Consider the following 27,590-nt stretch of genomic DNA (forward strand, 5'->3'; position numbering starts at 1 on the left):
GTGTTTACTTCCACATGTGGGGTGTGTGTGTGTGTGTGTGTGTGTGAGAGAGAGAGAGAGAGAGAGAGAGAGAGAGAGAGAAGGGGTATTTCCCCCCTTTGTATCTAGCACTGAAAGATCAACAGAACTACTAGCTAATCTTGAGCTTCTTTTGACCACTTAGATCAAAAACTGGAGAGAAGTAGCTCTCATCCCAGCTCTGAGGACCGGGCGGCACTGGTGCATGAAGAAAGTGAGCAGTCAGATGATGAACTCTTATCCCTCTCCAGTCAGCATAGTAACACCAGCAGTGACAAAATCCACGGGGCACCAAAGCATACCAAGAAGCATCAAGAACCACCAGGTCCACCACCCCCAGAGGATGTCGATCTTTTAGGCTTGGAAGGCAGTCCTATGAGCAAGAACTTCCCAGCAGCACCTGCCGCACCGCCCTCAAACTCAGACTTGCTGAGTGATATCTTTGGGGTTGGTAACTCTGGAGGACCAAATCAAGGTGGACAGTCGGCTGTTGAGGATGTATTTCAGATGGGTGGCACTGGATCCACACAATCCACCCCACGACGGTCTGCAGCTTCAGCATCCCCATCTCTGTCCCCAAGAGTAGGAGAAGGTAAAAACTCCTAATTGTGACACTTAAAAAACCCAAAACCTTCTAAAAAAAATTCTAGGCAATCATTTCTAAATAGGATTCTCTTTCTACTAGGAATGGGGGAGAAACTCAGTTCAGTTCACATTTGAAATGCGTACCACATGCATATATTGTTAACAATAACATACATGACACTAGGGGAAATGTGCAAAAATAGTATCACAAGAGAAATGTGAACTAAAAGGATGGCAAATATTAATGAGGACTTTTAAAAAATGCAAATTGATGTGGCAAAGTGAACTTAAGATTGTACAAACAAACCCTTAAACAACTGCAGAATTCTAAGAAAGATAAATGCTGTTTTATATTAACAGTTACTTGTCTGAAGCACGGTAGCCTAAGCTGTCAATTTTAGTTTCTAATTTTTACAATCAAGATTCAGATAGTATTATTTCATGATTATTAACTTGGAGTAACCATTGGCTTGGTTCTGAAAATTGTTAATGGGAGAAAACTTTCTGCGTGTTTTCAAATTTGGGAAATTTCCTCCTGCCCTTGGTGCTCCTGTGATGTCCCATCCCCCACTTCTCAGGAAAGTCTCCTGACCCAGGTGAGAACCTTTTTGCTGGGTGCAGGAAGTTGGAGATGTAATGGGAGAATGAAAAAGTCCCCTTCTGTGAACTCCCTTCCATTCACAGTTGTGAGAACTCAAGCCTTTGTTTATGAGAACAAGAAATTTCTTGTTGTATCAGTCACAAATCCTTTATTATCTCAAGTCATTCTGGTCACTTGTTTTCTGTAAGAAATTCTGAAATCCCCCTAACAAAACAGCCATGCTTATTGTTTACCTGATTCTGTTTCAGCCCCATAGTGTATGCCAAGGAGGCAGTGCATGTTGTGGCTGCCAGTGGAACATGCTGAGTTTTTAGCACGTAATCACAACTGCCAGCTTGCTTCTGATTGTGACAGCATGCTAAATGCCTATCCTTCCTTAGCGCATGCTGGCAGCAGTCATATGTCATCCCCTCACCCCACCCCCAACACTGATTGAGTGCTGTTGTTGTCAGTGTTTTGATCCAATAGCAACTGGGCACTGCAGGGGGGGGAATGTGCCATATTTTTCCACGTTTACGTGCGTTGCAACAGGAACCATTTAGAATTTGCTGGTTTTTATTAAAACTCATCACATTATTCTGTCCTTAAAAATGAAAAACCTTGATAAACAACTATTGGTATGCAGTTAAAGATGCCTGCATAGTCCTAATAAATGCATGAATTTCAGTCCCTGCACATACTTCTATCAAAGTTTATTTGCTATCCTCACAGACTTGCTTCTGTCCCTTTAACAGATTCTCTTGCTATTTTCTTCTCTTTCTACCTGGCTCCACTCCCCATTTTCCTAGGCTTCTGTTACCTCCCACTTGCCATCCCACTCCTGCTCTCTTCTCTGCTTTTTAGCCACCTGCCTTTTAGCACTATGCCTATCCCAAATTTTCTGATGATACAAAGCCCCTCCTGTTTCTTGGTCCTATGTGAAACTTTCTTCCGTTCAACCTGATTCTGAACATCTGTCACAAAACCTGCTGTGCACTGACATTACTGACACATTCACCTTGAGCTGACAGAACACCTGAACGTGGCACCACAACAGCTCAGGGGCACCTTCTGGGTACATAAGAGGCAACATGCATTTTAAATGCTTCCTCTTTGTGTCAGAATTGCTGTTCCTTAAACCTTCTAGCCTCTTAACTAAATTTAGAAGATAAGAAGAAATATCTTAGTTCACAGTGAACACAAACAGAAAGGAAACATGAGAAGAAAGTACTGAAATGCTAAAAGTGAATGAACTCACTGAACTTGTGTGCTAGTGAAATTTATGTACATTCTGGAGGAAACAATTGGTATAAATGAGAGAGCTGCAGAACATAACGAGATAATCCAAATGCAAATCAAGAGCAAACTTGCCTATTGCAAGGAGTTATTGCCTTATTGATTGTTTTTTTGGTTGCCCGAGTTGAAATTTAAACACACTCCCATAAACTCTCAATTTCACGTACGTGTGGAAGAAGGTTGTCACTCTCGTTTTAGCCTCTCCTACTCCTTCCTCCGCCAGAAGATGGAGCAATGTAATCAATACCTCTACACGAGTCTTTGTCTTCTATAGTTCTTGATTTGATGGCAAATCCTTAATCTCTTCCCTAATTGTATCCTATTTTTATGTACAAAACAGTTAGGAGTAATATGGGTTTGCACTGGAGTAAAGGAACACAGCTTAATAGTGGACTTGGGGTGAATGGGATACACGTTTAATAGAACAAATATGTTGTTCTTGCAGCAGCTGCCTTTGACCCATTTGGCAGTAGTCCCAAGAAGCCTGCCCCTGATCTTCTAGGTTCTTTTCTTGGTTCATCAAATGCCACCACTGATCCTTTTCTTCAAGGAGCACGGAGTCCTTCACCTACTGTTCAAGGAGATCCTTTCAATATGGGTAGGAAACATTTCAAATGCCCACTCTTTTGTTTTTGAATAGAAGTTTAGTGCTGATAACCATATCTTCATACACTTGCAGATTATTCATAAGGTCAAATAGTTTCTCTTCCAGTTTCTTAAGTGGTTAGTGGGCCTCAGATATACAATACTAAGATATGATTTTCATGTTTTGAAGTTAACAGCAACAAGCCATGGGCTCCAAATTGTTCACATGCCAAACAATATGAAATTGTTTGATATGAGGAAGTTTATTGGGGAGACTGTATTCTTTTCCATAAAATTTGAAAAAGACTGAAATCCTATATACACTTATGTAGGAACAAACACCATTGAACTCTGTGGTGCTTACTTTAGAAGGAACACATGGAATATGGTTGTGTGGCATCAAAAAGCATGTCATTATGAACTGTAGGTCTAGATGGGCTGGGTTTCTCTGAGGGCTACAGTAGAACTTTTCTCCATTTTAAAACTTAGTATAAGTGCATCTAAATTTTCCAGCAGGCTGCAAGCTTAATCTAATACAGTGGTACCTTGAGTTACAAACGCCTCAGGTTACAAATGCTTCAGGTTACAAACTGCACTAACCTGGAAGAGTTACCTTGAGTTGAGAACTTTGCACCAGGATGAGAACGGAAATTGTGTGCCGGTGGCGCAGTGGCAGCAAGAGGCCCCATTAGTGAAAGCACGCCTCTAGTTAAGAACAGTTTCAGGTTAAGAAAGGGCCTCCGGAACGAATTAAATTTGTAACTAGAGGTACCACTGTATTAATATCCAGGCTTGGAAAATAGCATGTACTAATTTCTGATACAATGAGTAACCAATGCACCCAGTGTTCTGTCAAAACTATGAATATAGTGAAATAATGTGCATCCAGAATTACTGGAAGGACATTTCCTTAATTTTGATAAACAATGTATGTTAATAGGCAATTCTCTTCTTGTTTAGCTTCTTCTAGTACACCATCTGTTTCCATTCAGCCAGATGTTTCAGGTGATTGGGAATGGCCTAGCAAATCAGGTTTGTCTGAAACTAGTCTTTAACTTGTTTAAGATGATTTGCTATGTGACGTTCATTCCTATTGGCTATGAACAGTGACACTTTCCACTAATTTCCAAATAGTCCACTTTACATTAAAATGAACCTATGTGATGAGGTAATTGCACAAATGGAGACCTCTAATGGTTATCTTAAATAAACTTATCAAATTCATTTGTTCTTATTTGAACATGAAACATGCACACCAAAGATACCAAGAAGATTGTACCTCTGGTCCAAACTAGCTATGAAGTTAAATGTGTCTTTGTATTTAACATGCATTAAAAACAATGCAAATAGCCAATGGTTGGTGCTTAATAATTATAATAATTATAATTAAAAACATCAGGGGAGAGGAATTTAACCCTTTCCTCACCTTTTGCTGTCCTGATGAACATATGCCTTCTGTGGCTGCTGTTTGCATTGGGAATAAATCCCCCATTGGTTTAACCTCCCTTTTCCCTACCTGTTGTGATCCCAATAATCATCACCCTCCACAGAAGCTGCTATTTGCATTAAATATGTGCACATTAAATGCAATGATAAATTTGATATCGTCTATAACTTGGCCCTCAGAAACAAAACATATAACGCAGAAAAAAACTAGTCTAAGCTTTAAGCAAGAACTACTCAAATTTGTTTTAAAAGTCTGAGCAAAATGTAACATTTTTACACACAAAGATTCCCAACTCTCTTTGTGCATGCCTAAACATGGCAAATGGCTTGTATGCTATTAAAACTGGCATATTATTCATACTGCTAGCTACATTTACACAATTGTCAAAAGCCACTTCATAGAACATGAACGAAGTTAAAATTCTTTAGTATTTGTTCATTTGATGGCAAAATTTAATGAGGGTGCAGCCTGAGAAATTGCCACCACTGGTGAGTTTTGCCAAAAGTTATTTGGGTCGCAGCAGGAACACCTTCAATGCTCTGTTCAATGTATCTTCTTGTGTGAATTTTGTACTTATCATTTATCTCTAAATTACACGTCTGCTGAGGTGTCCGTGTGTTGAGCTGACCAACTAATAAGAAGCAGCAATCTTATATTAATTTTGTATCTGAGGTCATTAAATTATATTTTATAAGCGTTCTCTTTTTTCTTCTTAGGTGGTCTACGTATGGGGAGCAAATCAGCTGCTACCAGCCCTACAGGGTCACTACACAGCACACCTACACATCAAGCCAAACCACAAACACTGGATCCTTTTGCTGACTTGGGAACTCTTGGTGCAAATCTGGCAGGTTAGATTAAACCTGAACATTGTCCATGTTTTTGGCTACCCATTCTACTCAATCAGATGTGCATTTTTACACTAGGCAATGAAAGGGGGACCACAGTGAATTGCACAATGGAGCAATTAACCACTTGCCTGCTTCTCTGGAATGAATAGCCCTTGCAAACCCATCCATAGCAGAAGCAAATGCTGTAGAACTACATAGGTTGATCCTGTGATCCTGACATATTATTGCTGCATATTCAACTTGTTATGCTTTTTATGAAGCAGAAAGAGAGAGAAAAGGCAGGCTGATCTGAGAAAGATGGTAAAAGCAGGCAGATTCAGTGGAGGAGAGCTTTAAAATCTGTTTGCAAAGACTGGCAGATTTAGAAGGCAGGATCTGCTCCATCTCTTGAGTCAATTAATACAGATCGGTAGCTTGATTAGACTTTCAATAAAATGTTGTATTTAATATGCGTGAAAGGCTACTATTTACCTTTGCCTGATCCCACCATAGTTACCATGAGAGAACCACATTGTGGGATGGCATGAAGTAAAGCTATGCTTTCAAGCTCTCACCTCTTTTACACATTCAACAATGGTTTCAGCAGTACTACAACAAAGCTTTAAAACACACACATTTGTGTTGGTTCTGCTGAGACTCATGATAAACTGGCTATGTATCTTAAATATGGTTCTGTCCAACTTAATTTGAAAAACCCTTAATTTGCATAAATAACTCCCATTGGGCTTTTACAGTCTTGATTAGCAAACAACAAGGATAGAGCAGGTCAAGAAGGGTGTTGAAGCAAAGAAGGCTGTAGAGACATTACCAGTTGAGCACTGAAGGAATTGTCCAAGCCTGCCTATCTGTTTCAACTTATGTGGATCTTTTCCCATTGCTTTAAAATTCTCACCAGTCCCCCTACCCTCCAAAAATGCTTTACATTTACAGCACACAACTTCCTCCAAAGAATCCTGGGAACTGTAATTTGTTAAGGGTGCTGGGAATTATAGCTCAGTGGGGGGCAAACTACAGTTTTCAGGATTTTTGGAGGATGTTGTGTGCTTTAAATGTATGCTGTGGCATGTGACCTGAGTCAGACCATGGTCTATATCAACTACAGCAACTCACCATGGTTTCAGACAGCAAGTATTCCCAGCCCTATTTGACGATGCCAAAGACCAGGGGTCAGCAACCTTTTTCAGCCGTGGGCTGGTCCACCATGTGGTGGGCTGGACTATATTTTTTGGGGGGAAATGAACAAATTCCTATGTCCCACAAATAACCCAGAGATGCATTTTAAATAAAAGCACACATTCTACTCATGCAAAAACACGGTGATTCCCGGACAGTCCGCAGGCCAAATTGAGAAGGTGATTGGGCCACATCTGGCCCACGGGCCTTAGGCTGCCTACACCTGCCAAAGACTAAACTAGGGACCTTCTGCCCGCAAATCAGATGTTCTAACACTGAGCTATATAGTTCTTCTCCAGAACAGTAGACATTTACAAGGTGACATTTACAGAAATAAAAACTTGGCAATATAGTAAAAATCCATGTTCACAAGACAGAAATGCATAGAGCTTTGCAAGTAGGTCTTACAGCAATATATCTGAGAGAAATAATGTCAATTAACCCCATAAGGCTATAGTTCTTTTTTTCACTATTTTTACAGAAAGCCTTTCTCCTCTGATACTTCTGAATCATGCTCCTTCTAACTAACTAAAAAGGCAGCCAGTAAAAAGTGCAGAAGTTGAACTGAGTTTGGTTTTTCTTATATTCTCACTAACTTTTTGTCAGTTGAATAAAACATGAAGAGCAGTACTGAAGATCTCTTGGGCTAATTAATTACATTTAATATGTGATAGGAAGATAAAGGGAACTGCTACACTAATTTGTGCATGGCTGCTATTGTACACAAATATTTGTTTGCAATTCAAGGTTTAACCTCCAATATCTAATACAGGCTTTAATATATGAAAAAATTACCCTGGGAAGGTGGCCTTTCCTCTCCCTGCCCCACCCATTTTAACCATATATCATGATTAATTGGATAGATGCAAGACAGATGGATCTGTCCTGTGAACATTGCAATGTGTGGCTTGCATAGGGCATCACTTAAATGTGGGGCACAACCCTAAAAGTCATGGACTGACTTCTTGTCATTGACAACAGTATGTGAAAAGTTAACCTTGCTTAGTAAATACAGTTGAGGAACAAAGTAGGAAATTCTGGGAGGGGGTGGGAAGGATGAAAATGTACTAAAACTGAGAGTAAAATGTAGGTCACTGCCTTGTTTGCAAGTACCTTCTTCAAGGGATGCTTTCGTCTTTCCTCCTTTTTCTAAATAGGCTTCCCTTCCGTCTTCCCTCCTTGGCCCCCTAATTTCTACCATAACAATAACAGCTTGCATTACCTCCGCTCCCTGTTGTTTACCACTTCATGTGTCCAAACCTCACATTGGTTCTGAAATTAGGTGTCCTGCTTCCCTCTGCTGGTGTTCTGCTGCTCTGCAGGATCAAAAACAGAAAATGTGTCTGATGTGACGTAGTGCAACAACTTGTGGCTATTTCTTCTTTTTTTAAAAAAAGAAAAGTCTGCAGTACTGAAGGGGTTCCATGATTTTAAGTAAAAAGAAGTTGAATATGCAGAATAGTAATATCTGAAGTAAAAAAAAACAAGCAGCCAAAAAAACCCCACAAGCAACAAAATAAATAATCTATAGTTTCTACTATATTTATGTGATCAGAGGAAATGGTGGAAATGGTAAAGTTCTGGTGGTACTTTACCAAAACAAATGGGTGAAGCTTTTGAATTCTGTAAAAAAAAAAAAAATTGTTAAGGACATTGGTGTTGATTGGATTTTCATTCTGATCCAGAAATTGCTGCCTGCAAGTGAAAATACCATTATCCTTATTTTGCACAATGTTGCCTTCAAATTGCTGATAGCTTGGAGAAAAAGAATGACACGTAATCTCTTTCTCTCTCTTTGCCCCCCCCGCCCAATTATTAGTAGGTTGAGTAATCATATGTGATCTATATTTGTGTAGACTGCTCCAGAATGCAATTATATTCAGTATTTACACTCTTGAGGAACTTACAAGTTTAATCTATGCCAAATCTTCCAAGAAATGCTTATTTGCTGTTTTCTGGTGCAGCACATTTCAATATAAGCTATGTCGTTTCCACCTGCCCTATGCTTCATTGGAATATATATCTATAACCCAATGCTACTAATATTCTTCTTTAAATGCTTATATATATTTATTTAAAAATCTGTATATTAAATGATTTTGTTAACAAGTATACAAAAGAATATATAGACGTAGGTGAAATCCAAACATTTATGTGTGCATATCTAAAGTGCTTCCTGGAGACTTTACTGACTTGAGAGGTTTTTATTTTTGCTTCTTGTGCTGCACTGCAACACTTCTCCAACCTTCAGACATAGAAGGGATGGGTGGAAGCCTCAATGCTTGGACCCAGGTCCACCTGCAGTCCTTTGAATCTTAGTAAGGAAATTACCAGATATCAACTGGTAATTCTGCTTTCCTATTACACAGGCAGTATTATTAACACAAAATGCTTTGCTTCATGTTTCAGGTTGTCCTTCCTTCGCTAGCAAACCCAGCACACCGACAGGAATGGGTGGAGTATTTCCTCCTATGGGGTCACCACAGAAACCATCTCCTCAGCCAATGGGAGGAGGCAGCTGGCAACAAGGCACTGGATACTCTTGGCCACAATCACAGACAAAACCCCAACAAAGCATGCCACATTCCTCTCCACAGAACAGGCCTAATTATAATGTGAGTTTTTCTGCAGCGCCCGGTGGCCAAAATGACCGTGGAAAAGGATCAGGCAGTTCTGGTAAATTGATTTTTTGATCTTTTTAGTCTTCCGATGCGGTTTTGTGGTTTTGAAGGCCTAGAGGTGGAGTATTTCCAAGCTGAAAATATTCAGTCAGCTATAATACAGGCGATGTGTTTTGAAATTAATTTAGACATTCTGGTTCTAAGTGAAGAACTAGATATTATTGCAGACATGATGTCATGCCCTGACCGTTGTCATCAGTGTGGAATAGGGATGGGGAAACCTGCAGCATTATGACCTTGCATCTTGCCATTGGCATGAGATGCTACTGGGAAGATAGGAAGAAAGAAACTCACTCAGAGGGGCTGTCATATTTGGTGGCAGTCCCATATCTGCCAGAATGTTCAGCTTCACCCTAATTTGTTCTGCATCAACTTAATGGGTGTCAGATTTAACAGATGACATGAGCAAATAGTTAGAAGGCATCTAGTTCTTATTTATCACACTATTTTATTCAGTTTGAATTGCTGAGTGAGTTCAAGTTCAAAATGGGCAAGCAAAACTTGTAAGATTCAACTGGGAAATCCTGCTTGTACATGGATGCTTTAGAAAGGGTGATGTGCTAAGTGACTTGTGTTTTTAGAGTGACCTGTACTCAGCAGAGGGGTGAATGTGCCATCTTTCTCACAACGGTGGTGTTGGGAATAAAAGTGCTTAAACTCCTTCTGTTTGCGCTGCAGAGGAAAAATACAGGTATGCCCATATGTACTTCTCTGCATCGTACGGAATGATTTTGTAAAGTATTTAGAATAATGTGACATTTATATCTTCTTAAATCAAGTAATACTTCCTTTTAACACTCTATACTTTTTTCCCATTAAGAATCCAAACCAAAAGTGTCTGCTGATTTTGAAGACCTCTTATCTGGTCAAGGCTTTAATGCTCACAAAGACAGAAAGGGACCAAGAACAATAGCAGAAATGAGGAAAGAAGAAATGGCCAAGGAGATGGACCCTGAAAAATTAAAAGTAAGCTGAATGCTTTGGATTTGATTTCCAAATTGTTCAAGATTTTGCTTTGACTGGATTGTATAATAGTTGAATATTTAATACTTCAGAGATGTTTTACGATGCAAGCATGATACCAAGATCAGTAACAGGACCTTGTCAGTATTTGGGTTTTGCATGTCTATATTTTTCTAGAAAGCTTCAGTATCCACACAAGGGAACTGATTGTTCAAAACTGAGAAGGTGGGGATGGACTGTGTCTAAATGTAGGTAAGACTCTGTCTTGATGGTAGAGACTCCCTATTTGTGCAGGAAAATAGTGTGGGAGAAGGATTAAAACAGTTCCCCCATCTCCGTTCTCCTAAGCTCTGTGTGGGTGAAAGTTGGCATGCATTCTTCCCTCATGCTACCTGGAAATATCTCTGGCAGTAGAGAACAGCATGCAGATTCTAGGTCTTGACCTGTGTGGGGAGCAAGGACTGGATCAGGAAAAAGGGCGGCCTTTGGCCTGCTCCCTCAGACCTTAATTCCCTCTCATCACTTTTTCATAATCAGCCAGCTTCAAACCCTTCAACAAAGTGTGGGGGGTGGGGGCGGTGGGGGGCTAAGCCCACTTAGCCCAGCTTCTCCCAGCAATGGCTTTGGCCATGGGGGGGGTCTCTAAACCCATTTTGCTCTTTTCTAATTACTGTTTAAGGGGTGAAAAGGTCTGTGATCACTATGGCAAATGAAGGTGTTTAGATGGAAGATAAGTGCAAAACTCACTATGCCTTCTGCTCCAACTCTCTTCATATGGTCTGTGGGTTCCAACTAATCACTAGTTGGAATGATTACCAGAAAAACTCATGAATAATTATTATAATTAAACTGACATTAATCTTTTATGAAGGACTAAATAGGGTCTGTCCCAATAACGGTACAAGTCTTTCATTTGGAGGATTATGAATTATGTATATAAGTTACCTAATATTTATTTTGCTAAGTTTATTCTATTTATATTGTTGAATCCTTGGGCATGTGATTCACACTAATTTCCTTGGTCACTAGCTATATCCATGTATCCCACAAATCTAATTTGGAGAGTTACAGAACAATGCTAGCTGAATCTCCATATTCAGAAGCAGTTTTATGTATCTGTTCTTGGAGGTAACAATTTGACATTTCCATTTGATGATATCTATCTCCTGTCTTTCTGAGATTCAAAGCAAACTGGGAAGAAGCAAACTATAAACTGTTCCAATCAAATAAGTATTCATGCTAGTATAGATATTCTCTTGCAGTTTGGTTTAGTACTACATTATCTATTTTCACAGATCCTTGAATGGATTGAAGGAAAGGAGAGAAACATAAGAGCCTTGTTGTCCACAATGCACACAGTACTATGGGAAGGAGAGACAAAATGGAAACCTGTGGGCATGGCAGATCTTGTTACTCCAGAGCAAGTAAAGAAGGTTTACCGGAGAGCAGTGCTTGTTGTGCATCCTGATAAAGTAAGTAATAATATTTTATGTTAATCTGTTACCTCATGTACTAGTTTAATGATTCCTATTTGATCCATCCCTGCAATTACTTTCACAATTATCACTTTAAAACAATATGGAGCGAAGAGTCACTGCAGTTCACTGAAAATCTTCGGTGTAGCAATTATTACCAGTTGTGTGGGAGCTTAGGGAAAGTTTATTGGGATAATTTCAGAAATAGTCTGAAAATGTGATATGGCTCAGTCAAGTGAATGAAAATAATAAGACCTTGCATGTTTACTAATTATGTTTCTGGTTTGAGTTTTGCAGCAAAAAAAAATGTTTTAAAATAAAAACTGTTGTTCATAAAACTGATATGCTTAGGCTAAGAATTAAAGTCTGATGGGTCTGGAAAAAATTAAACAAGAGGAAATGTTGATAGATTGTGTGGGCAAGGTGTGAGGTCATGGTGAACAACATTACTTTATAGCTCTAAACTATATCAATAGGTAAATACTATGCCGGCCTATTGGAAGTTGTAAGTCTATCTCCATAAGAACTACAGATTGCAATAAAGCTTATTCACTAAAGGCAAGTGAATATGTACCAGGAGCAACCACAACCTACTTCTATAGTGTCATTAAAACATACCCTATTACCCCAGGGTAAATGCTGCAAAAAAACCATGTATGCACAGATCAAAGATATGCTTGCCTTTTATGAGTAAGAATTGCCTCTAGGCAGCTAGGTAGGAAAACTTTATACTATGTTGACTGTTTCTTTTAATCTACAAATACCTGATAAGTAGATGTGGGGATATAGGCTAGAAAAGATTTATGTCAACTCGTAACTATTCTGGGTTAATTCAGGGTTTCATGCCACCCTTTTCAGCATGCTTGCTCTTCTATGATAAGCGTAAATTATACCTACACTCTGCTATTGACTTTCTGTATGAACAGTGTCATCTTTAAGCTTATTTTAATATGTTTGTGATGTATCTTGTTTTGCTTTCTTGTAGGCTACGGGGCAGCCATATGAACAATATGCAAAGATGATTTTTATGGAGCTCAATGATGCCTGGTCAGAATTTGAAAACCAAGGCCAAAAGCCCTTGTATTAGCGTACTTCCTCAGACATTGCTGTAGACCTGTGCTAGTGTTCATATAGTTCCTTGCCACAAGATTTTCACAGCTGAATTAGTATCTGGCTGGAAATTTGGAAAAAAATAAGACTAGCCCTAACACTAAAACCTTTTCGTATGGAGAGCGGGAAGGTATGGAGGCTGCTCCTTACATATGCCATGAATTACAGATGCAAAGAGAGGAGTTCTAGAAGTTAATCTTATAGTGTTCTTTCAGGTATAAACAGGGTAGGTAAGGTTGCATTCTAGAAAACTGGGAATTGCTTGTCTTGGAACAAGTGAGGTGAAATGAATGGTCTCTCTCACTACAAACCAAATAGATGCTGTGTCACTAGGAATGTGGCTTAGTCTTGAAAGTTTGTATCCAGGACAAGCTTTGTCAAAACAAAGCATAAGGATGTTCATATGTGGTTATTTGCTGTACACTAAACTCTCATAATAATTTGACCCTTCAATTACTTCTTGTTGTGTTTTTTTTATATATATATGACAGCTAGGCAACTGGATATGTCTTTGGCAACTTACTGCTGCCTTAAACATAGTACTGTATTTCGTGTTTCAGACAAGCAGACAGCTAGACATTTTACACCAACAAAGAATTTGGGAAGTGTCTTTAAATTATTATTTATTTATTAACATGCAAAAGCCTGTTGAAGCATTATCCCAAATCAACAGACCACTAAAGTTGTTTGCTGTTCATTATTATTAAAGTAAGGGTGAAAGAATACCTTGCAAAAAAATTCCCAGTTAAAAAACACTTTGAAACCTGCCTCTGAAACAAACTTTGCTGCCTTCTTCAGCATTGTGAAGTTATGTTCTTAATTGATTCAAATTGTATATTTAAATTGAATCAAATATCCAGTTTTTCCAGAACATTTGTGAACACAAGCTAATGTTACCATGTAGCCTCAACTTCTGGACTTCTATAGGTAACTTACTATGTTCATGTAGTTTTGTAAGATCTGAGGTGAGCTAAAAATACGAAAATTTACTTACTTACTAAAGTTATATTGGCCCAGTAAGCAATAATGTTCATATATTCACATTATGGTATCTGATGATAAAACAAAAGTATGTTCTCTCATGTAATGAAACTAATTTTACATAGCACTTTGAACTGTTTCTCCTTTTGCAGAGAAACTTATAATGGGAGTTTTATTTATTGACATTTCCTGAATGAAATCTGGTCTCTGGCTTGCATGGGGTAGATTAATATTATCTGGTATCCTCTCCTTCAAGCAGTTGATAGTTAAGTCAACGTGCAGCAACAGCCATGTGAAACTTGGTTGTTTATAGAGGTCCAATGTGTTTATAGATGCTATTTCGATATATTTCTTGAAAACCAAGTATCTACAGGCTGTTGAAGGCATCGTGCCACCTGACTCCATTAAACATTGGATCCCATTATGCAGCCGATTTCTTCATGGAGCTGTTGAATAGTAGCTACAAAAGTCACTGTATGGGGGGAAATGGTAACATGCATCTGCCTTTTTGATGTTCAACAGGTGGACAAAAAGGTTTCCACATGCAGGGAAAACTCTCTAGATGACGTGAAAATCTTGGTCAAATTGGTGTTTTAAGACAATCTGTTTTCTGTTGTTCTATTTTCTTTATAGTGGGAAACCCTTTTCTGCAGATTCAGCATGTCCACCAGCCTATGTTTATTTTTATATTAAATGCCATCTTTTTGTTGTATTGATCCATTATTTATTGCCATTACTGCCAATGTGAAACAAAACACCAAGCTCTCCTTTTTATATGTACAAGATATTAAGACGTTTGAACAACTATAACAAACTGGATGTTATTTATTAACATATTATGAAATGTTTTGATCAAGTATGTGCTTGTCTATTAAAAACATTTTGAAATGTGAATCATGTTCCTGTGACTTGTTTTAATCTTTCATTCACTTCTGTAGATATTGTGTGAATTATGCTTATGAAATATAAATGGATTCAGTTAATGTAGCATCAGTTTTTGAAATTACAAAAATAACATTAGCTTTGTGCATCAGACTAATAGATCTTTTTTTAAAAGCCCAGGATAAATTCAAATTTTAACAAAATAAATATATCATTTAAGCTTCATCTAGTTCAGTAAAAAGGAAAAAAACTTACTCAACTTAAACACCTTCTCTAACTGCAGTGCTTTCAATGGTGCATGAAAGTGAGACCTATGTGTCAAAACTACTGAACTCAAAAGGGCTTTTCCTTTTCCTTTTGGTCCTATCTGCTCGTCAATGTTCAGGTTTACTGTTCTGACTAAAACCACTATTATAATCTCTCTTTTTTGTAAATATGCAGTATACTCAATGAACTGTGACTGGTTGAAAGCATTTGTATATATATTAAAAAGGTGAAAGAACTTTCAGTCCTTTTTATTTGTATTTTATCCTATGCAGAGAGGAAGACAAAGCGCCTTCAAAGGGGATGTTATTGAGCATATTGATACTGAGGCTGCTGTAGCAGAAGGCGAAAGAAAATAAACCCACTACTCCATGGGACTGAATAACCTGTTCCTGAATGTACTCTCTTGTGTTACCTTACAGTACAATCCTATATGTCTTCATAGGAGTAAGTCCCATTGAGTTCAGTGGAGCTTACTCCTGGGTAAGAAAGAATAGATAGCAATGCAGCTGTAAGTCATTTTTATATGCTGAGAGAAGCAAATGACTTCATTCTTATATAAACTTAAAACTATTGCTCCTCTTTCTGAACTTGCGTCTAACATTATAGAATATGTGTTTTACTGAATGCAAAAATGCTTCTAGCTGCCATGTCTCCCAGCTTTATACCATAGAAGTCAACTCCTGGGAGCCCCCACAATAAAATATTTGAGGGGGCCAGGCCCCCACAAAGTTGATGGGCATTCCTATTCAAATGGGGGTGTGTGCACTGCGTCATGTGATTGATTATGCGGTGCAGGGCTTACCTGGGCCCCCACAATATTTCATTCAGGTTGGCGCGTCTGCTTTATACAAAACATTGGCATTGTGGTGAAATCACTTTCAGGGAAAATTGCAGTAGGAAACAGTAGAAAGCATGAATTAGAAAGGTGTGTGGGTATATAAATATGCATGAGGACCCCAAGGAGCACTAATTAGACAATGCTTAACGCTTGATTTAAGTAATGGAAACCCCTGGCTGTACAGATGCCACCCACATTTCTAAATACAGTGGTACCTCAGGTTAAGTACTTAATTTGTTCCGGAGGTCCGTTCTTAACCTGAAACTGTTCTTAACCTGAAGCACCACTTTAGCTAATGGGGCCTCCTGCTACTGCCGCGCTGCTGGATCACGATTTCTGTTCTCATCCTGAAGCAAAGTTCTTAACCCGAGGTGCTATGTCTGGGTTAGTGGAGTCTGTAACCTGAAGCATATGTAACCTGAAGCATATGTAACCCGAGGTACCACAGTATCCATGGGTGTGTGCAGTCAAAAGACTTACCCTCGCTGGAAATGAATCTACATCAATGGATCCATACAAGTGTGATTTATTTGGGCGAAAAAACCAGCACGCCCACAAAATCCCACTGACTTCTTTCGAAACTGAGGTGATGAATTGTGCATGGCCGGCATGACGGCGCTCGCTTGCTGAGGTCTTTGCTTTACTAACAGGGCCATCCTACTACGTCTGTCTGCTCTGAAGTAGGCCCCGCTAACCGCATGGGACTTACTCCCAGGGAAGTGTCTGGGATGGCAGCCCAGACTAAACAACAAGTTAAAGTTTTTTGTTGTTTTTGTTTTTAAGATGGAGTTAATATCAGACGAGCACATGCCCGACCTCAAAACCAAGGTTTTTGTTCTGTGGGGCCTGTGCTTGACCCTGAAAGTGAGATAAGAGGCCGCCCAAGCCTTTGCAATCCGAATATGCTCTGGGAGGGCAAAGGGAATGCGGGTGGATGGATCCACAAAAAGATGTTTGAACATCTGGCACAAGCAGCAGTAGGACCAGGACCAGCATTTTAAGCCATTTCTGAGGGAATTTCTGAGGGCCATTTCTGAGGGAAATTCCCCTCACTTCGACTGCCTTGGCACCGCCCTGAGGCAGTTCATAGGCGTGAAAAGAGTCTTAGTTTCTTTTTTTGAAAAAAGAAAGTGCTGCTTTTTTGTTGTTGTTCCCTTCCCCCTGTGAGAAGGGGAAGGGTTAGAGCAGGAGCCACGTGAGCAGAAGGCGGAAGAAGTCGACACATTATTCTCCGCCTCCTCTGCTTCGTCGTCCGGCGAGAAAGAGAGAGCGAGCGAAAAAGGCGCCCCGCAAAAGAAAAGGAGACATGGCGGGGATTAAAGGTATCGGGCCGCTTCTCTCCTCGCGCGGCGGGTGGCCTCTGTCTTTCTCTCTCTCTCCGCTTTCCCCGTCGGCGCGGCTCTCTCGCTCCGCCGTCGCTATGGCTACCTCGCTCCCGTCCCTGCCCGGGGAAAGTTCCTCTGCAAATACGGCTAAAGGAGCCTTTCGCTGTGCAGCCCCCTCTCGGTTGTCGCCGACAACAGACTCTTCTCTGGGGCAGCGTAACTTTTTGCACCGCGCCGGCGCTGGGTCTCTTCCTCCTCCTTCCTACGCCCTTTTCCAGGGTGTGGATGTGAAGCACGCGGGGTGGGGAATCCGGAGGCGCCGGCGAGGGCAGGGCTCTTTTCTCTGGAGCAACTGCCGAGAAGGGCTCTGGCCGGTCACCTTTTGCTGAAAATTCCTTTCCCTTGAAGCCTATTTAAAAGTTCAGGAATTTTCCCAGCTGCTGTGACCTACCCCAAACCATTGTTTTACATGCGATCGGTTTTGATTCGAAAGCAAAAAAAGTAACCTACTATAGTTCTTACCAGTGCTTTTCTTCTAAAAAAATATATGTTTATGGGTACTCTCATTTTCCTACTCATTGAAATACTGCCCCTCAAAGGAGGTCAAACTTAGATTCACAAAATTTTTAGGGGTGTGCGTCCCCCCCCCGAAAAAAAGCACTGGTTATTACAAACTTTTGGACTTTTTGTTTATTGTATTCACCAAGGCAATGAGTATACAGCTTGTGCGGAGTGTGGTACTTAACTAAGTTTAAAATCTCTCCATCCCAATTGCAGAAGTATAATTTAAGTGATCAGTGAAACCCTTAAAAAAAGAAAATTCCAGCAAGAGGGTCCCATCCTGGAAGTATGGCTGTCGAAAGTGAAACAAACGTTCTTTACTTACTTCATAAGATTTATACACCTCTTTATAGTAAAAACAAACAATATTCAAAGTGGTTTGCAAAAAAAACAAACAAACAGTAAAATCAAGGAAAATTCAACAAACCCTACTTTAAAACACACAAAAGTTAAAATACTAAAGCATTGAAATTACCTCGCCTTTCTCTGCATCCAGATAGGCTTGTCTAAATGCAAGAAGTAGTGACCGCCACCAATTTGGGATAACTTTTAAGGAAGAGAAGACAAATTCATGGAGGATCAGGCTGTCAGTGGATACTAGCAAGTGGTGGCGGCGGCGGGGAGAGCTCTTGCACCCAGGTCCTGGTTCTGGGCTTCCCATAGGCATCCAATTGGCTACTGAAGAGGATGTTGGGGCACTGGTCTGATCCATCAGGCTCCTCATATTCTTAAGGTAGATCAGAATATACTGGTAGATCTCTGGGTGATATGCATTAGATTACTAATGGCAGCAACAAGGTGATTTCCACTCCACCCCTATGTGAGGCTGCTGAAATGAAGAAAGCTAGCCAGGAGTGAATTTTTTTTACATGAAATGACTGTGAGCTCAGTTATGTTCTGGTACTAGAAAGAAATTCCTAGGTTCAGGAGGCACTTTGGTATTTAATTCTAACTTTTTTTGTTTTTAATTGGCTCTGATTGGAGTTCCAGTAAAAAACAAAGTAGATCCAACAAGCCTGAATTCTGACCACCTCTTGAGATTGAACATCTGCTGTATCAGGAGGCTACACCTTTAACTGTAATGTTGGATCACTTTGTGAATTAAACTGCACAGATTGTACAAATGAATGTTAAGCGTGTTAGTGATGTCATTCTTTTTATTTCCACTTGTGTAGCCCTGGTTGGCTTATCGTTCACTGGAGCTATGGGTCTGACGTTTCTTGTATTGGGGTGTGCACTGGAAAGTTATGGGTAAGACTGAATTAATACGAGATATATCACTGTTCTATGTTGTGTGATGGTTCCAAGCATGCTTATTTGGAATGAAATCCTTAAGCAAGCAGTTTATGAACGCAGCTTGAATTCTTTTTTCATTCTAACCCCTTTCAGATGATTGAGGGAAATGAGCGGCATCAGAGATTGTAATGGGCTTAATGTGTGGGAGAGCAGTCTGACAGCTGAGAAGGAAAATGAGGGTAGTTTGGTAAACCTTTGCTAAAGCAGTGGGTGTTGAGGAATAGAAATTGGCATGTCAGATAGAGAAGATGCAGTAGAATGCTAAAAGGTTCACAGATTAGAATCTGAGCTGATACGGAGATAGGAGATGACAAGGGATGCGGGTGGCGCTGTGGTCTAAACCACTGAGCCTCTTGGGCTTGCTGATCAGAAGGTCGGCGTTTCGAATCCCTGCGACAGGGTGAGCTCTGTCCCAGCTCCTGCCAACCTTGCAGTTCAAAAGCATGCCAGTGCAAGTAGATAAATGGGTATCACTGCAGTGGGAAGGTAAACGGCGTTCCCATGCGCTCTGTTTTCCGTCACGGTGTCCTGTTGCACCAGAAGCAGTCATGCTGGCCACATGACCTGGAAAGCTGTCTGTGGACAAATGCCGGCTCCCTCGGCCTGAAAGCGAGATGAGCGCCGTAACCCCATAGTCACCTTTGACTGGACTCAACCATCCAGGGGTCCTTTACCCTTTTTTTAAAGAGATGAAACTGCAGAAAACAAGGGGCAAAGAAGGGAGGAGGAAGAAAATGCAGTTGGGCTTGAAAACTGAGTATCCTGAAGTGAGTGGAAGAACAAATGTATATGGCCCTAGATTTATACTTCAGTGACTTTTTCCTATGTACATTGGTACGTCTGGATATGAATTTAATTCGTTCCGGAGGTCCATTCTTACCCCGAAACATTTGCATCCAGAGGCACCTGTTCTGCGCAGGCGTGCGCAGAAGTATTTGCAAAGGGGACAGTACGTAACCCGAGGTTCCACTGTATATAATTATGTGTATATGTCTGTGCTCAGCTGTTACGATTTCAGAGGATGATAATAGGTTGTGCATAAAATTCATTTTAAACGGCATTAACTTCTCTCATCTTTTGTGTTTGTCATTCTGCAGCGTCTACTGGCCTTTATTTGTTTTGATATTTTACTTCATAAGTCCTATTCCCCACTTCATCACAAAAAGAGTAAGCGATGATACTGATGCCGCAAGCAGTGCCTGCAGGGAGCTGGCATGTTTCTTCACGACTGGAATTGTGGTTTCTGCCTTTGCGTTTCCTATTATCCTTGCACGCGTTGAAGTGGTAAGGTCTTATCACAAGAAAAGTTTATATGTCACCTTTTGACCTCTCACAATCCTGGGCAAAATACAACATTCCACTCTTCTGATTGCTCCATTAGCACAAGCATTTCAGCTTGCCAGATGGAATGGACCCCCCCCAAAAAATCTTTCCCCTGTATGCTGTTCCCTCACATTCAGTCAAATTTTTGGGGGGAGGAAGCTTGGTGCTCAAGCAGAAGTCCTTGCACAGGGCTTCTTCTGATGAGAGTCATTAGGTAAATCCCACACCCTGTTTTTCTGGTGTATGGCACATTGCCTTGCAGATAAACACTTCACAAAATGAGTCATCTTAATAATGTCTTCTGGTTAAGTTGCTGCTCACAGTAAACCAGACACAACACCAAGCATAATTTCACAAATGTCACTGTGAGTGATGCTGCTGCCCCCTTTTTTTAAAAGAAAAGTTTACATTAAAAAAAATAATTGCTCAGGACTGTAAATAGAAATACTGGGTGAAGCCACTTCTAACGTCTCAGTTGAGGGGTAGGACCCAGAGTAACTGAGGATAAAGAAAGTTATCCCAACACTTTTCCAGGCCCTCTCAGGAATCCAGAGAGGCCTGGATGCTTCTGGTTCTTGAGGTGCCCAGCCATAATATCAAAATGTCAATACATGAAAACATAAAAAGCACTAAAAAGAGTGCAGCGTGAAATAAGTTATTTAACAAATGCTGCTTCTAACATATGCCTTTTACCAAATCACCTCTTGCTTAAATTTTCAGCTGTGTGATAGTGTCACATTTAGGTCCAGTGTGCATAAAAGCAAGTTGTCAAATGCCAAAAAATTAACAAGTGACTAAATATAAGCCCCCCTTTGAACTTGTAGCCCAAGCCAAACAGCCTTGGATTTGCCCTGCCCTTGCAGTTACAGTTCTGAATGAGGAACTTGCTGTTATTGCCATTAATTTCTTTAGTCCCATATCTCTGGGCTCAGACTCTGACATGCACTGGGGATGGAGCCCAGAGGTACTGTGAATGACTGTGATTGTAGGTGACTCAGCCACTGTTGAAAAAAAAGTGCTGGGTGTGAGGCAGACACAGATGCTAATACAGTGGTGCCTCGCAAGACGAAAAGAATCCGTTCCACGATTCTCTTCGTCTAGCGGTTTTTTCGTCTTGCAAAGCAAGCCCATTGACGGCTTAGCAGATTAGCACTATTAGCGGCTTTTAGCGGCTTAGCGGATAAGCGGCTTAGCGCCTTAGAAAAAGGGGGCGGGAAAGGGGAAAAAAGTCAGAAAAACTCGCAAGACATATCGTCTTGCGAAGCAAGCCCATAGGGAAATTCGTTTTGCGAAGCGCCTCCAAAACGGAAAACCCTTTCGTCTAGCGGGTTTTTCGTCTTGCGAGGCATTCGTCTTGTGGGGCACCACTGTAACTTCCTTACTCACATTGTCTCTGGGAATCCAGCATGAACACGAGAGGGCAAAAAGTTTGTTGTGAGCTGTGCTGTGTGTGTGTGTGTGTGTGTGTGTGTGTGTGTACATGCAGATGTCAGCTCCTTCACTCCTGACCTTCATGTGTTTAGTGTTAAGGCCTGAAGAGGGCTTCTTAAGTGCACTTGGCTGAACCCCCATTTTGCCCTCAGACTGAAGCAGACTGATAAGTTTTTAGTGGTCTTCTTGCATTCTTGCATACATGCATTCTGGTTCATTTCCTTTTGAAAACTTTATTTCGCAATAAGGTTTTCACGTGAATAAACCACTGGTTGTGCAGGTGGAATTCTGAAATCTCTGCAGTAAATGTTTTCTAGCTGCAGTCTAGAGGAGCATAAACACCTAGCTGAACTTACGGGGGTTTAGGTGTAGTTAACACACACCGGATTGCATTGTCTGGCTTTGATGACAGGAGCTCCTTTATATGCCCACCTGTGCTTGCAAATATGCATAGCAGGACTTCATACTGCTTTCCATTATCTGCTTGGCAACTTTTCCAAATCCACAGAGAGCAGGAAGGTAGAAGGAGGTGCTACATGTTGCGATTACTGATATCTGCAGTTGCTCACCTTCCATACTTTAAGAAAGCGAACTATTACCTGCTTTAATGCTTGACTCCTCTGAATTATTTTTTGGTGTTTGTGTTAGCTATCGCAGATGCTGTTTTGGCTTTCATTCAGGTATTCCTCTCTATCCACTTCCATACCAGCAGGAGTGAGTTCAGCAGCATCAGTAGGCAAGAGCTGCTGCCCTTGCATGTTATTATTGTGCTCTGTTCTCCTTCCCCTGTTGGTTGCCTGTGACAAGATAGGCTAATAACAACCATACTGGGTTAAGGACAGTCATACTGGGCAGCAGAATGCTTGGTGATGCTGGCTGTCTTGCTTGCAGTGTCCAGTTAGAAATCCTTTGAAACTCCAGTCTCCAGCTCACTGTTCTTAAAACATCCTTCCCATTCACAAATGGTGAACAGTCTGTTTCACCCAATTTACATTTCTATCTTGTTTACTGTTCTGTTTGCTCTCATTCACTTTGGGACCTTAATAGGACAGGTTAAGATAAGTAATTTTTTTTTGGTTAGTGCACTTGACTTTGCCTTAATGATTAAGCCACGGTGCTTTGTTACCAGAGTAGAAGCACGTAAAGATATATTTATATCTTTCTCATATCTACTAGTATTCTCCCTGGTTTCCTTACTCCTGAGCCCTTAGTTGAGGTTCCATAAACTTTTTATGTCTAGAATTCTCCTTTCCAAGATCTTATCTAATTTATTTTCCAGTAGTAGTACCTTGGGTTTACAAACATGATCTGTGCGGGAGGCACGTTCACAACCCATAGCGCTGCATCTGCGCACACGGTTGATGTCATTTTGAGTTTCTGCGTGAGCGCCGAAACCTGGAATTGACCTGCTCTGGTACTTCCGGGTTCACCGCGGTCCGCAACCCGAAAACGCACAATCCGCAGCATTCATAACCTGAGGTATGACTGTATACATCTTCTGTATACTTAGTCCATTTCTTTTGGTTAAGAATGTTAAATAAGAATAAATAATACAGTCCGACCACTAGAGAGAGCTCTAATTCCTTTTCTTACCAAACAATGTTTTGCTAAAGGCTGAAGATTGTAAAACATCTGGAAAAGCAGAAACCATGGGTGGGAGGAACATTTTTACAGGTTTTTGGTGAAAGAAAATCTGTACAATACATATAAAACCCAAAATTACTTTACTGGAAGAGCTTAAAGTGAATAATGGCTAAGCCAATAGAATTTTATTTGCTGATCTATGTGGCATATTTATGAAATGTAAAAATATAAGTGTTACGCAGCACAGTGCTTTGAAGTAAGCTGCACAGAGTTCTATGAGACTTATTTGCTCCGAAGTACAGTAGATCTTTATAGGTTTGCAGCATCAATTGTATTGAAACAATATTTCTCAATAGTGCCAGTGCTAGAGATGGAATTTTGAAAGTTACTTCTTCCAAAGGTATTTAGGTATATCTTAGTTTTTGTTAGTTGAGAAAACTTAAATAAAATACTGTGGTAGAAAGTATCGAGTTTGTGTTATGGGTCTATAACCTTAACAAATAATAAAACCATGTAATAAAACCTACATTTTGTTTACTACAGTGGTGCCTCACAAGACGAAATTAATCCGTTCCGTGAGGCTCTTCGTATAGCGGTTTTTTCGTCTTGCGAAGCAAACCTATTGACAGCTTAGTGGATTAGCGCTATTAGCGGTTTAGCGGCTTTTAGCGGATCAGCTGATAAGCGGCTTATCAGCGGATCAGCTGATAAGCGGCTTAGGGCTTAGGAACGGGGGGGGAAAAGGGAAAAAACCCCGCAGGAACTCGCAAGACATTTTTGTCTTGCGAAGCAAGCCCATAGGGAAATTTGTTTTGCGAAGCGCCTCCAAAACGGAAAACTCTTTCGTCTAGCGGGTTTTCCATCTTGCGAGGCGTTCGTCTTGCGATGCACCACTGAACAATCATTTTACAGCTTCCAGCTTTTTTAGGTGCTTTTATCTAAAAAAGACTGCTAGCAGTAATAATACCATTTTATTTTTATTTTTTAAAAAAACTTGCATATTTTTAGAAAGTTCAGAAAACCTATAATATAATCATGAAGTAGCATTAATATGTATATTGAGCCAAGCAGGGTTACTATAAAGTTTATATCATCAACTTTTAAAAATGGGCTGCTTCCTTGGATCATTGTTCTCAATCTTCCATGTCTGCTTTTTGCTTAATAGTTTGCATGTTTTCAAACAATATTGGTTTGCGTCCCCTGATGCACAAGATCAGGAATCGAAGGCTCATTGAGAAGCACAAGAGATTAGTGACTGTGTTGTCCAAATGTCTTTCTGCCTTCCTCATTGAAGGAACTCAATGTTCCCAGGTTGACCAGAGTTGTTGCATATACTTGCATTTGAAAGTAGTTTTCCAGCACCAAGTTCTGAGAATAATGCTTGGTGGACCTGTAATCCTATGCCCATTTTTCTGGGAGCAAGCACTACTGAATTCATGGGACTTATTTTTGAGTAGACAGATGGAGGATTGCCCTATTAGTAATCTAGAGCAATAACAATGGAATAATAACATAACAGTTTAAATTTATTTTAGCTGTAAGAGATTTACAAGTGTAAATTCTTTTTAATATTATTTTAAAACATTGTCTTTTGAAAACCATTTTACTCACAATTCAAAGATAAATGATGTCATATTTGTCTTTATTTTATCAGTTTCACCCAAATATTAGTTTGGCCAAGGTGGCAAAGAGAAGCAATGTGTGGACGGTGGGATTTCCAGGCCTTCATAGTTCTAGTAATGGGGGCAGACTTTTAATTTGCTCTTTTGAGAAGACTATGGCTGGCTGCTGCTAAATTACTCTAAATTATTTTCCCCTTCCATTGTGGATGAGCTTGAAAAATTATCACTGAACATCTTGTAAACTTTTCATGAACTGCTATCTCGACCAGTTTTACTGTACTCATAAAGGACAAATAATTGTTTATATATATATATATATCACTGCATTTTAGCGAAATGTTTAATTAGTTCCTGTAATGACTACTTAGGTATGTAACAATTTCAGATTACATTAGTTTGCTTGGTACTCAAAATTTACTGTTTGATCATAAGCGCTTTTAGCATCCTGATGTTGTATTTCTTTGTATGTGTCTAATGCTCAAAGTAGGGTGCATTTTCTATCAATGAATAGAGAGTAAATCTTTCTTCTTATTCACTTTGTATTTCAGATCAAGTGGGGAGCTTGTTGCCTTGTTCTGGCTGGAAATGCAGTAATTTTCATTACCATTTTAGGCTTTTTTGTTCTATTTGGAAGAGGAGATGATTTTTCCTGGGAACAGTGGTAGACTTCACTATGGATTTTCATATGGATCTGCACTTTAGGGCTTACAGGGAGCTTTACTATGACACGGATCTTAGAGTGCATTGTATGTATGTATGTATGTATGTATGTATGTGTATACACGCATACGCATATGATGACATATATTATTTGCATACATTAATAGCTTTACACTATTGCAAGGCTTCCCAAACTTGGATCTCCAGCTGTTTTTGGACTACAATTCCCTCATCCCTGACCACTGGTCCTGCTAGCTAGGGATGATGGGAGTTGTAGTCCAAAACCAATGGGAGAAACCATGCACTATTGGATATGGGTCCGCTTTTTGTATCTGGTGCCAGCCTAACACAGGGTAAATGTATTGCCTTTTAAGTACTAGTTTTTCTATTTAGTTGGATACATGCAACTTGCTGCAATTTGTGAGAATTTTTTGGACTGCAACCTACATTTTGCAAATTGGGTCTGTCTTGCAGGTTAGATGGATTTGTAGTGATATGGAGTTTCGTTTCAACACTTAAATTTGATACAACATTTGCTTTTTAAAAACAAAACAGCCCTGACGTACAGAAAAAAAGGTATTGAAAGTATATCAAATGCAAAAAAAGTATTTCATTTTGCCAAAGTGCTGAAATAACTGTAGTAAGCATTTCTTCGTGACAATAGCACAAATACATTTTAATGGTAATGTTTGTAAAATACTCAGACTATTTGATTCTTAAATTACTCAGGGTTTGTAATGCTTTGAATACAGTCTTGAAGAGCTTTTGCATGAGTGAGAAAATGGGATACAATCCTGAAGATGCATTTCATGCATTGACAGTTCTATTCTGTGTTGCTGGAAGTTTTGAGATAATTAATTTTAAAAGTAGTTTTAGCTCTGGTAAGAGTAGAGGTATGAAAAATTAACGCTGCCCTCCTCTACACGTTTGCTTGGGAGTAACCCAGACACAAGTTTACTCTACTGAAGACAGTGGGATTTACTCCTGAGTCAACATGCATAGGGTTAGGTTGTAAAGTTGCCTTATAAATTATGCTGCAGCAAAAAAAAGAGAGAAGGAATAGAAATTTAGCTTTGATCTTCTTTTCCTGGTGTTCCAAAAGTCTGTCTTTCACCATCATTTTCAGATAATACAGAATACACCTTTTTAAAGGTGGCATGATAAAGGCAAATGATAATGTTCACTTTCTGGTGCTGGGATGGGTATCCCGCAGCCTCTGGCCTTATTTCACAGGGCCTTCAACCTGATTTAATATGGGTATTCAAAAGAGTGTGCCTTGCCTTGCTTTGGGACCTGCCCCTCCAAAACTGACTTTGGTCGCACCCACCTTGACCGAGTGTGACCTTCAAAAGGAGATAGGTTTTGCCGTCTCTGTTCTAAAAGGTGCTTTACTCTTTAAAGTGGGAACACAAGTTATTTTATAGGTGAGATATAGTGATGAAAGTTCCCACCCCCATTTAATGTGCAAACTCAAATTACTATTTGTGGTGGTGTGAAATAAGAGTTATTGCAAGGGTTATAAAGGTTCCTGTGAGCCTGATATTATTTGGCTCCAAGCTTGTCATCCTGCCAGTATCTGTGACCATTTATGTTAGCAATTTTCATTATATAGTAAAAAAAAAAAAAAAAAGTATTGTGGTACCCTAAATACTCATAGTAATCTTACTCCAAAGTGCCTTTCTCCAAGATTATTGTGTTCTGCAGGAGGCATGTGCATCAAAGCCATACTGCATGTATTTGATAAATATCGCTTTGCATTCTCTTGTTGACGATGTTTCATATACAGCATATATGAACTTTTGTAACCTTTGTAATTTATGTCATTTGAAGTACTGGAATTGCACAGTATTAGAATACATTTGTGAATGTATTTTTTAAAAACTCAATAAAATTTTACTTCAAAGTCTTTTTTGTGGCGTGTCTTCTGAATTATTGTGTCCCTTTTGATTTTATAACAAATTAAAAGAAGTAAGGACTGCACTGACCTTGATCTGTGGAAAGTAAAATATAAATGCAAGTAAAAAACTTACTGTAAGTGCAGTAAAATGAAATTCCC

At 39.8% G+C, this 27,590-nt stretch overlaps 2 protein-coding genes and 1 long non-coding RNA gene across 7 annotated transcripts in view; 2 read left to right on the top strand and 1 right to left on the bottom strand.

The window, feature by feature from the left end:
• The window catches only part of DNAJC6 (DnaJ heat shock protein family (Hsp40) member C6), a 49,961-nt gene extending 35,322 nt beyond the window's left edge, over positions 1-14,639 (top strand). For 4 of the 5 annotated variants that reach the window (XM_079980646.1, XM_079980642.1, XM_079980645.1 and 1 more), the window contains 8 exons: positions 164-610; positions 2,925-3,077; positions 4,025-4,096; positions 5,228-5,362; positions 8,945-9,211; positions 10,037-10,182; positions 11,475-11,651; positions 12,640-14,639. In XM_079980646.1, the coding sequence (XP_079836772.1) occupies positions 164-610; positions 2,925-3,077; positions 4,025-4,096; positions 5,228-5,362; positions 8,945-9,211; positions 10,037-10,182; positions 11,475-11,651; positions 12,640-12,741 (1,499 nt within the window). In that variant the 3' untranslated portion in view covers positions 12,742-14,639. The remainder of the gene's footprint in view (positions 1-163; positions 611-2,924; positions 3,078-4,024; positions 4,097-5,227; positions 5,363-8,944; positions 9,212-10,036; positions 10,183-11,474; positions 11,652-12,639) is intronic. The other variant, XM_079980643.1, reaches the window with a different exon arrangement.
• LOC307218397 overlaps positions 1-16,765 on the bottom strand; it is a 124,197-nt gene extending 107,432 nt beyond the window's left edge. Inside the window, exons 1-2 of the long non-coding RNA XR_013839953.1 lie at positions 16,213-16,765; positions 7,758-7,851 (exon numbers count right to left, since the gene is read on the bottom strand). This is a non-coding gene — a long non-coding RNA (uncharacterized lncRNA). The remainder of the gene's footprint in view (positions 1-7,757; positions 7,852-16,212) is intronic.
• Positions 16,766-16,891: 126 nt separating this feature from the next.
• LEPROT (leptin receptor overlapping transcript) lies at positions 16,892-27,442 on the top strand. The gene is made up of 4 exons (XM_079980650.1): positions 16,892-17,054; positions 18,794-18,869; positions 20,012-20,198; positions 25,423-27,442. Exons 1-4 carry the CDS (start codon positions 17,039-17,041, stop codon positions 25,537-25,539), a joined length of 396 nt encoding a protein of 131 aa, XP_079836776.1. The 5' UTR covers positions 16,892-17,038; the 3' UTR covers positions 25,540-27,442.
• The last annotated feature ends 148 nt before the right edge of the window (positions 27,443-27,590 follow it).

Source organism: Podarcis cretensis (assembly GCF_951804945.1).
Source record: "Podarcis cretensis genome assembly, chromosome: 6".
Lineage (NCBI taxonomy): Eukaryota > Metazoa > Chordata > Lepidosauria > Squamata > Lacertidae > Podarcis > Podarcis cretensis.